Below are 11,512 nucleotides of genomic sequence, written 5' to 3'. Positions count from 1 at the left end.
GGTGAAGAGCTATATGGGGGGAGACGCATCTAGGAAGTACCACCTGCCGTTCCCTGCCGGCAAACCTGCCTCCTCCCCCCGGAAAAGGGGAAAACCGGGGGGAAAGTTAACAGGTGTCACCTCGGCTTTGGCAACAGCGTAAGAAGGCTTCGGGATCTGCTGTATTTTACGCATTTCCAGATAGCACGAAGAAAAATCGTTTGATTTTTCACGCTGTCTTGTCGACAATATACAGACAAAATTTGGAAGAAGCGCAAAAATGTTTCCCGGTGTCAGGTCACTGTGCGAGACATCCAGGCTGGTCGGGATTCCTATTAGGCAAAGCGTTTGGCTATCTGCTACTCACTATTTGGATTAGAGGTGTTAGTAGTTTGTCAGAGGAGTACTGCTTTTGTAACTTCGACCTGATTACAGACTGACATAATCAAACCATTAAACACGAAGTACTAAAAAATTGCATGCTGCCTTGTCTATATATTTCTGTTTAACTGAAAGTCTCCAGAGGTCTCTTTCATTTGTCTAAAAGCCAATCTGACATTTCTGACCCCTGACTTCCCCACTTCACAGACTAAACTATTGTGATTGCTGCCTGTACTTCCTCGTTAAAGTGTCCGTCAGTTTCCATTGTAATTTAAATCTCTTATAAGTGACAAAAATCATACAGAAACCATGAAAAGAAATAAACTTTAATCCATTCTTTATAGCTCTCACATTCAAGCTTTTTTTTTAAAAAATTTATATATATATGAAAGATCAGTGTGTTTGCTTGAGCAAAACAAGACTCATGCTTAGTTTCAAATGTTTCTCAGCTACGCAAGTGCTTAGGCATCATCAAGTATTATTTAAGGGGTATCAGCTTCCTATTATTTTTTCATTTATAATTTTATGAAACCTACAAAAGTTATTATCAAACGTTTCCTATCATGGGCACCAAATGGAAAATACATCATGTTTTTTCCAAAATTATAGGAAGCAACTCGAAGTTGCAGAACAACAAAACAGGCAACGGTCGACTAACTAAACCTGGCTCCTAAACCAATTAAGTTTGAAATATTATGCTGAAACTTAAAAAAGAAAAAAAAAAGTTCATAGAGGTATTTAGTTTGGATATTTGAGATTATACCGCATTTTTCTCAGTATTTAATTTAATGCAATAGTGGAAAGCAAAATACTTGGGACAGTGCCCTTTTTGTTGCATTTAGAGAAATGTAAATGTTTTGTTCAGATTTCAGCCTACATCTGTCTGTTGTCATAGACATTTGGGGGGGGGGGGTTAGCTTCGGTTCTAAGCTTATGACTGATAGAAGAAACTAACAGATTCAGACTTCGGGTTTGAAACACAAAGAAATAGCAGATAATTAATTAAGCTTCATGTTAGTATCAGCATATATCGATGAATTGTTAGGGGGATAGGGAAGGTCTTTAAACTTCCTTATGACTTACTACCAACTTTCTACGCTTTGCTTCCTAAAGGCGCTCTCTGTGAATTTCCTGCATTTGCATTAGAATGCATTTAAGATGGAAAAGAAAACCCAATCCCACAACCCAGTGCTGAGTATACTTAGGGGTTCGTACTATATTTCCCTGTAGTAACAGGTGACACGATAATACTGTTAAACTACAATGTGGAATTGCAAGTGTGCAGCCCCAAGTGAAAATTGTTCTCTTTCTTGCTTGAAAGCAAATTATCAATCAGCATACCATGATCAATTATCCCCCTGGCTGCCACACACTGGGATTTGCACAAGGCATTGACATTGAGAAATTCCTCTTAGAAGGAATGAGCGGACGGGATCCCAAACTTTGCAGCAGCCAAGCTAAGCTGCCGGGGTCTCTTATATTTTTCTTTCTCTTTTTTTTTTTTTTTTTTTTGGGGGGGGGGGCTATTTTTGTTTTTCTATTGTTTCTTCCCAGCTCATCCGAGACAAAACTAGCAGATTGTGTTTACTTCTCAGTGCATTTTAAAAGATGCTGTATTTAAAAACAAAGAAAACAGAGGAAAAAAAACCCTCCCCTCCAACCAAGCTCCCCCCAACAGCAAGAAGAGATCAAAAAAAAAAAAATAAAGAAAAGGAAAACAAAGAAGCACAAAAGCACAAAGAAAAAGGAGTGAGGGAGCCTCAGGAAGAGCCGCACACCCCTTTCCCCCTCGGTGCTCACCGTTGTTGGTAGGAGGTGATGCCCTGGACGTTTTGCGGGTTGCCGTTAGCCGCGGCGCCAGTTCGCCCCATGCCCGGCGCCGCCGGCACCCCTCCGGCCGCCCCGCCGGCCGCCGCCGCCGTCACCTGCACGCTGAAATCCGGGAAGATCCTGATCATCCCCGCGGCTCAGCACCCGGCGAGTCTCGGCGAAGCGGTGCAGCAGCAGCAGCGGCTCTCCCTCCGGCGGCTGCAGCAGCGGAGCCAGGCACGCTGCAATCCCATTAGTGAGTGGCGGCCACTGAGAGAGAGTGAGGAAGGGCGCTTTGATGTGCGCTGCTGGTCTGAGATCGAGAGGAGTTGAGGGGGGGCTGGGGGTAAGGGGGGGGGAATTTTACCGAATTGCAAACATGCAACGCGTAAAGATGGGAAGGGGGGGGGGGGGAAGAGGAGGGAGAGAAGGAATATCAGAGCTACAAAAAAAAAAAAAAAAAAAAAAAAAGGTACGTCTAATACCACTGGAGCTGTAGATGTAAGAGAAAAATCCAAGCTGAGGAGGGACAGGGAGGAGAGAGGGGGGCGCAATTACTTTAGCGGTGCAGTGAAAATGATGAGCAGCAAATGTTGCCTTTTTCCCTCCTCCTTCTCGTCCCTCCACCCCCCACCCTCCACCCAAAATGCAAGTCTTAGAGGATTTCTCTGTCTCAATGAAGTAATAATAAAGGCGGCTGACCACAGTCTGGGCTAGCGCCAACTGTGCGGGGGGGGGGGGGGGGGGGGGGAGGGGGAGGAATATCCCTGCTCCCAGAGTCCTGAGGAGAAGAGTGAAGGATTGTTGCAGCACAAGTTCTTGCTCTTGGTAACTTGCTTTTGCTTTGCTCCCCCCTCACCCCACCCCCCTTTTCTTTCTGTCTGTGAAGGGACGGTTTTCACCAGCGAGGAAATGCGCCGCTTTTCTGCAATGGTAGAGTTTGTTCCCTATTATAGGAGCTGACTCTTCTCCCCTCCTAGTGTGCAGCAATGTTATTGCTAGTCAAACTTGTAAGGTGTGTGGTGCCTGTGCACGCACTGATCCCTGCTGCTGCTTCAACATATCAATTATACCGCCGAAAGCTGTGCAAACCCCCCTTGCAGAGCTTCCCCCGATTGCGGCACGCATCGCTCCGCTCCAGCGGCGGCTCGGAGGGTGGCTCGGCCCCAGTCATCCCCCTGGGATGCGCGGCCGCAGATCCGCTGCTCCTTTGTGCCACCCCGGGGCTGCGCGCAGCCCGCCCCGCCCGCGCTTGTCCTTCTCCCCCTCCGCGGAGCAGTGCGCGGATCTGCCAGCCCGGGGCTGATGCCCCTGAGGCCCCCCAGCTCGCCGGGCTGCGGCGCTGCGCGGGGCGGAGGCAGGGAGGGAAGCGCGGAAAGTTGGGCGGAAAGCGCGGGTGGGCAGCGAGACGCCCCCTTCCCTGCCGGGGCTCCCGGGCCTTGCTGCGGGCGTGGGGCCGCAGCCGCTGCGGGAGGAGGCACTGACAGGCGAGCCCTCCTTGCCGTGGTGCTCGGCGGATGCTCCCGGGGCTGCGCTTCGGTCTCCTGTGCCCGGCAACTGCAGCGAAGGGTGAGGAGCCTGACCCGGAGAGCAGGAGTGGAGAAGAGCGGTGTGTCGAATCCGGGGCAGTAGAGATAAGGAGATAAAGTGTCGTTTCCCCCCCCCCCCCCTTTTTGTAGCAGGGTCCCAACAACTCTTGTAGCAGGGTCCCTGGGGTGACTCGAAACCACGGACCTGGAGCTCCAGGGTGCTGGCTGTGGGAGCTAGAAGTGTCGTGCATGTAGGGGAGAACTAGACTTTGCCAGCCTTTTGAGCTAGAGAAGAAAGTAACACACCATGTTTAGTGCACCTTACGCAAACAGCAGCTGTGAACGCCTTTTGACTCTTCTGAGGAAACCCAGCTCATACCAAGACAAGTTGATGGGACAGAGCACAGGTTGCACTCTAGAGTGTTGGAAAGGCTAAGGCAGAGGGGACAGATGTCCCAGGCTGCCCCATCACTCCAAAGGCATTGTAACCTTTGCTTCCATAAATCAAAGCTGTCACCTGAGCCAGTTTAGTTTCCCCTTTTCCCATGCAACTATGTGCCTCTTGGATTCGTAGATTGGCTCCTAAACCAACAACATCCTCTTATCTTGACTTCTCTTTCCACTGCTGTTCCAAACCAAATTAAGACACACTAACTTTATGTTAAAACAGAGACTGTGTTCAAATCCTTTGTATTGAATAGCATCTGTGTTTGCATTCTGTTTTAATACAAAATGCTTTGGATTGCAGCTAATACCAGGAGATATGAAACTGGTTAGTCCCCACATGTTGCACATAAAAAGAATTCATAATGAGCATCTGTGGGATGTGGAATGGATCCCATGAGTTAGCTGAAGACCTCATAACGTAAGAGCTGAGAAGCCTAAGTGAATTATGACTCTCTTTTCTCACAAGTAGGATTAATTTTCTATCCCACTTATATTCATTATCTATCCTGTTTATACTATAGGGACATCAATTGTTTGAGTGCTAAATATGAAGACTTTACAGAAACGTGTAGGTTAGATAGCTTGCAGAGAAGAGGGGGGATGTTATTGCCAGGAAAAAACGTTATTCAAACTCCATGTTTAAAGAGCAATGTTAGATAAAGCTACTCACATTTTTAAAGGACTGCAAATTCTGAGCCTTTCTCTTGCAACGTATTTAAAATGTAAGGTTTACAAAGTACCCTCCATCTGCCTGTGGCTCTCCCAGTGATGTCAATAGGAATTTTGCATGCAGATGAAGGCCTGTATATGGCCTTTAGAGAGCAGGTCAATAAATGGCTGGAGGAATAATTAAAGACTTCTGAGCTGCTCCTTTCCTTTTTCTTACAATATAGTACAAGACTGGCATGAATATAGGCTGGGCTACCACTCTAATTGGCTATGGAATAACACTGAAAGGAATTTAAATGTGGGCAGTAGCCATTTTCCAAATGATCACTCCATTACAGTAGTTTTGTCTGTCAATGTATGGCCGGGCAGTAGAGTGGATGTAATCATGTTGAAGTCCCCATCCATTGATTGTCACTCTCCACTACAGTGGCAACTAAGCAGATTTTCATGTTTCAAAGGGACAGCCAGGACAGAGAGCCTGCCTTTAGCCAAGCTTTCTTTGGCTTAGTCCTGAAAGTCACTGCTTTTCATCCACATGGGCAGAACCAGGACCTCTTGATATTTAATAAGACCTTTTATGAGTATTGATTAATATATTAATTTAATTGTTAATGTAACTGAAAAGTCAGTCTTGGTAACTTTGCTTGCTCGAGTAGTCCCACTAAGTCAGTGATACTACTAACAAATGCTTTCGCATGTTATAAGACGAGCAGGATTCAAAGGTAGGTTTGTGAATTTCTATAGAATACAGAAACATTTTCTTTCTCATACCCCTTAAAAGATAGATATAATAAAAAAAAACCAAAACCTCATCTCTGAAGAAAAGTCCATTTTAATTATATTTTTTTCCCCAAAATTAATCATGATGGTAAAATCCAGTAAGAATTTTTGAGACTGATTTTATACACTGATGAAAATATCAGGCTTATACTGTGTGCCATATTAAATAGCATGGACCCAATTTGCCATATATTTCACCAGTGCTACAGCAGACCATGATGGATTTTAATTCAGTGCAACATGTTAGTGTAAATGAGATGAGAATCGAGCCCAATATTTTTAATTTATTTCTCATGTTGCTCAAATTATTGACAGGCTCTGGTATCTACGTGACATAGTTTTTGTCTCAATACCATATACAGTTGTAAGAAAGATATTCTGCAAGTTGCTTTAGTATTGATTAAGCTAAGAAATATTCTAATAGAGTACTGTTGTTTCTAATGATGTACTGTAGACCTTCCTCTCTTAGGCAAAATATAATAAAGATAAAAATTAAAACTACATGACAGTATGCAATATAATAACATGTAATATTTATGCTTTGCATATACTTCTATATCACAATTATATATTATATCTTTATTCGCATTGTCAGTGTACTACTGTTCCTTTCTTTCGCAGGTGAAAAAATATCTCTTCTCTGGAAATTCATTTCCATTTACTTAAAGTTAAATGGTTTGACTTTGAATTTTCATTATCTGCTGTTGGAAGGAGCCTGTGACAGGTATGAGGGAGAATACTACAAAGCTTCATTGTATCATCTAATTTTTGCTTCACTTTAGTCAGATATCATTTAGGTAGAGAGTAAAATACTATACGTAGAAGAGGATAAGATAGAACAAAACAGAACAGAAATAAAATAAAATGAAAATAGCATATATAATGAATTGCCGTAGAAAAATGCCTTTATCTTGAAGAGATTTTTTTTTTTAGTTATACTGATTCCTCACTAGTGAGAAAATTGAACTAATTTTATATAAAAGGAGTATGTCATAACAGGATATGGCATTTATCTTTCTGAGATAGGGGTGACCTCATCATTCACAAGTGGCGTAGCTATGAATGAGTAATCAGCCTCCCCACCCATTAAGTGTAGATAAAGTCTTCTGTCTCGGTATTAAATATTCGATTTATTATTTTACAACCTGCGAGCTCTACAAGTGTCCGCTGACTTGCTTCTATTGGTAGTTGCTGCTACCAACATGTATTGTCAGTGTGAAGCAAAAGAATCTCCTCAAAAGGCGCCTGCATAATTATGAATGGAAGATGAGAAGGGAAATGAAAATAACAGAGGAGAAGAAAATAAGAGAAGATGGGCCTGCAGGAAAAAAATTATGGGCAGAATAGGGAGAAGGAAACTCTTTGACCTATACTTTTGTTGCCTGTAATATTCCAAGAGCTTTATAACATACATGCAGTGAAAATATTTTTCATATTAATATCTCACATATATCAGCTACCTCCTATCTCAAGTTATATTGCTAAAGTTATTCCCAAATGAATTTATATATGTCTAATGTGAGAGAAATATATAGTTAGGAAAGAACTCCTTTTTACTATTTGCCAGCAGTACACATTCGGGAAGAGCTGCAGTTAAAAAAATACAGTTTCTTTCTAGAACTATATACAATAACATAATTTTCTCCTTCAAGTGATGTCATGTGCTGCATTTTATTTTCATTTCTTTGTAAAAGAAATGAGTGCAGTCTAAAGAAAATATTTGGAGTTTAATTTTAAACCAAAAGAACTGGGTGTTCATCTGTTTGGAACATGAAGTTGGGAAAAAGACCATCAGAACTTAAATGGGAAGTGTTCAAATATCTTCCATCTTCACAATTCCTTGACACATACTCAGGGTTGGAAAAGCAGATGAGGGAAATGTCTTTTCTGAAAGGTTGTGCTGGGAGTGAAGGGCAAGATTAAGGTAGCCCCCTCCCCCCTGTATTCAAAAGAAAAGCAAGCAAAGAGTAAGATAGAAGGAAAGTGCCTGGGGAAAGTAGCATCACTATCGAAATCATAAAAGATGTATAAGGACATCAGTGGAAGAACTAGAAAAACTATTAGAAGAATGCCGTACAAGGCTATCCCAGTGGCTCAGCTGTTAGCTCACTGCACTGCCACCGGGAAAATGCAGCTAAGGTTTGAGGCTAATCTTAGGATCTCACTCATTGGTACTGGCAGCTGAAAGCCTTGCAAGGATGATGAGTCTGCAGTGGAGAAGGACTGATACATTGCTCACAAGCCCACAGGTAAGTACCCAAGCTCTATTTTGACCACTGAAGCTGTCTCAGGAAGGAGAATTGGGTTTTTGCCATCATTCACTAGCCTAATTTTCTCTCTGCATTAAAGTGAAGCAGCGCTTCTGGCCTACTATGTAATGACAAAGGACAGCTAATTCTCCAAGGCTGAAAAATCACTATTAAAGTCAATTTCTCTTGTGTTGCACACTTTGCCCTGGCCCCAAATTTTAGTGAAAGAGTTAGGTGCTGGCGCCAGAGGTTTTCTGCAGTGTTGATCCCCCACAAATCTTCTAGCAGCTCCAGCAGAATATCAAGGGGCAGTCAGTTTTTCCAGAGATTACCTGCTTCTGCAGAGAGTATGTAATCTGTGGTATTCCTCTAGTCAGTTTTAGCACCTGTGTATCTATTTCCCTTGTCTTCAATATCACTGTTACACCTCCAAAGTAGAGTAATCTGCTACTTCGTTGACATCAAATTGGGGTCATGGAGACCACAATTAAGTTGTGATGCTTCTACCCCCACAAAATCCCTATCCATAGCATACAGCCTGATAAGAAGCTTAATTCAGAAAAGTTGAAAAGAAAATCATGCAGGTGCTTTTTATCTGCAGGGCTTCTAAGAGATAACAGATTACCCTGTGTTCTCTCTGCATTCAGATTTTTGGTCCAGTAGTTCTCTTTGGTCCTGCTCATCCATAACATAAGTAAAACTTATAAAGGACATGGGACTAAGTCAACACACTTTTATTTATTTATTTACCTTTATTTATTTATTTACCTTAATTTTTAGCCTCTTCGGTTCCTAAACTAGAATAGTTCACGGAAGCAGCTGTTGGTGTGTCTTGGAAAGACAACATCAATGGGAAGCACAAACTTTTTGAATGTACTTAGTGGAGGATTCCATTTGTTTTCTCAGAAATAGTCATCCCCTTTTAATTTGGAAGAAACAGCAACTAAAAATGCTACCTCCTAATTCTTTTCATATTTTCAAATACCCGTTAATTACAGATGCAGAAAAAAAAAAAAGCGTTGAGCTTTCACTCAGAGCTCTTTCAGGCAAGCCTAGCACAGCCCAAGGTAGCCTTTCTGTTTCGGTAGCTACTGTCAGTGCTCCACTGAGTCATGCAACAGTAAACATGAAACAAGAATATTCACAAGACTACCCATGCCAGTGTTTCCTCCCTTACCATCCAAGCTGGAAGCCCCAGTCAACACCAAAAACAACAGCATGTAAGTAGGAGCTAGGATCTCTCAGCAGCAGAGCATCCAGCTGTAAGCATCCAGCGCAGTTTAAAGCTGTGCTAGGTCTTCAAAGCCATGGTTCTTGGCAGTTGTGGTTTATTTATTTTTTGTTATGTTTTACAACAGCAGCACTATTTTTCCCAGGTCGGCAGCCATGTAAATCTGGGACTCTGTGAACAGTTTCTGAAACTTCAGACATAGATAAGAGTCAGAAATAAATACTTTGAGCTTCAGTCCTAGTGCTTTTACAAAAATAATCAAAACTTACAAGAAAATATGTGTCATAAGACTTAAAGGCAGGCTAGCCTGTCTGAAAATGCATCCTTGTCCTGGCAAAGGAATCTCTAACAGAGTACCCTCCTTATTTACAACTATTTATTATTCTGCAGTTTCAGTTCTCACTGTTGATTGTCCAAATTCTTTCCTTTTTTGCTTAATCAAGAATTTCAAGTGTTCAGTATACTCAGAGGAGGCCTTCAAAGTTTAAATACCTCTCAAATCTTACTCATTCAATTTCAAACTTCTCTTGGGTAAAAAAACCAAACAAACCTTTCTAGTATTTATACATGATCTATCAGAAACCTTAAAGCTTTATTCATTTAAGAGTTAGACCTCCATCCACATTACTTGCATTTCTGTCATTGCTGCCCATATTGTAGTAACAATTGAGAGAACTAACAAATGTGCTGCACTTAAAGGAAGTGTCCTTACATTTCACTCTTCAGAATTCCTTGCTTGGGGAGCTTAATTTTGACAAAACCAGAAGATAAGATGTTTTTAGTCCAGTGCTAGACCTTTATCTTAATTTTCATTTTCACAGATAGGGTAGCTCACAGACTGGCCATAAATTGCACCAAATGCAGAATGTGCTGAACTCCGTGAGTGAATTTCTTTTTTGTCCTTTGGTTGGAAGTCTCACCACTTCAGAGTGTATTTTCATTATCAGAAAGTGGTCTGGACTATAGTTTCTGTCTAAATAAAGTTGAATGCTTTGTTCACTGGAAGTTACTCAAAAAGGCTACCTAGCATTCTTCTCTTTTTACTACTGATGGATCACATTATTTAATTTTTATACGCATGAGTGGACAACACAGAAAGTCATTGTGACTTCACCTAAGAAACTTGCTCTGTTAGGTATTGGTCAGATATTGGATCAAGAAATTCTGGACTTTTTAAAGGAAACGCATAATGCAGTTGTTTGGTCATCAGTATATCAGAACTAAATATTATGGAATTTAGCCATTATTCTCTTGATTAAAAATTTGAGGGAACATGTATTTGGCCATAGAGTATGTATAGTTTTCTTAGATGTCTATTGGAAGAAAATTGTAATTTGTCTAGTTCAAAATTCATTAAAGTGGCTTTATCACACCTTTCTTATTTTTGTCCCAAGATGGACACTCATTCATCATTAATAAACTAGTATTGACTGCATTTTACTAGTCCCTTGGTAGGACTGTTTGGTGAAAGTTACTGCTAGCTAAGGGTGTCACCTTTTTCTTCTCCACACATAATACAGAAGAAAAAGCAAGGGAAATCCTCCAGACAAACTATCATTTCTTTTGACATGGGTCCTTTATTATGGAGAAAACCTCCTACAAAATAGATTTGGCCTTTTCAGTCTGGAACAAGAAGAAATACCAGAGAGCTCATGCAAGTAGATGTTATAACAACAGCAACAACATCTGCACAATGACAGAGGCTATTTTTAGTTGCAACTTGTAATAATCACTATTCGCTGCCTCAGCTTCTAAATTTCTGCAACAGATTTCTGGACAAATGGCTTGCAGACTGTATCATCATTGGAAGTTTCATCATTAAAAAATTAAGAGGAAAAATTATTTCCTTTAACTGGACTAAATCAGTATTTCTCCCTAAAATAATTATACCATATGCAGATAAAAACTATCTTACAGGTACAAGTAATTTTTAATCTTTTGGGGGACATCCAGATCATATAGCAGTAATTATTCCAATATTCAAATGCAGTCACTAAATTCATTACAAAGTTATAATTTTGTCTTGAAGAATGTTATTAACAGTCCATGGTGTTTTTTATGCCATCAGTCAACAACAGCTTTTCTACGTATCCAGTCCTTCACTGTATGCCAACCAAGTACAGCAACTAGATTTAGCTAGACTATACTATAATCTATTAGTATAATAGTATAAAAGTATAATCAGCTTTCTGAAGCTGAACTTGATTCTAATCAGTTTTACTCAGCTGTTGACAGCTTATGGAGCAGTACAAGGGGTGAAGATCTGCATAATAAAGAAGATATATGCAAAAAAAATTGAATTAATAAAATTACTAAATCTAATATATCAAACACCTGAAGTAGAAAAAAACAAGGTTAAGATTTTTCTTGAACTCATTGTACATCTTACACTTTTTATAATATACATTAATAATACTTCAAAGTTTGCATATTTGAAG

General features: G+C 40.9%; 1 protein-coding gene across 2 annotated transcripts in view; it reads right to left on the bottom strand.

Moving 5' to 3' along the window:
* The window catches only part of NPAS3 (neuronal PAS domain protein 3), a 606,010-nt gene extending 603,123 nt beyond the window's left edge, over positions 1–2,887 (bottom strand). The window contains exons 1-2 of one of the 2 annotated variants that reach the window (XM_061463492.1): positions 2,655–2,887; positions 2,161–2,439 (exon numbers count right to left, since the gene is read on the bottom strand). In XM_061463492.1, the coding sequence (XP_061319476.1) occupies positions 2,161–2,318 (158 nt within the window). In that variant the 5' untranslated portion in view covers positions 2,319–2,439; positions 2,655–2,887. Of the gene's footprint in view, positions 1–2,160; positions 2,553–2,654 lie in introns of those variants that run through there. The other variant, XM_061463493.1, reaches the window with a different exon arrangement.
* Positions 2,888–11,512: the final 8,625 nt, after the last annotated feature.

This window comes from Pezoporus flaviventris, unplaced genomic scaffold (assembly GCF_033815535.1).
Source record: "Pezoporus flaviventris isolate CSIRO_AGI_PZ_B2104156 unplaced genomic scaffold, CSIRO_AGI_Pfla_v1 ptg000036l, whole genome shotgun sequence".
NCBI lineage: Eukaryota > Metazoa > Chordata > Aves > Psittaciformes > Psittacidae > Pezoporus > Pezoporus flaviventris.
Note: the sequence above shows the minus strand (reverse complement) of the source record. Positions and strands in the feature narration are given on the sequence as shown.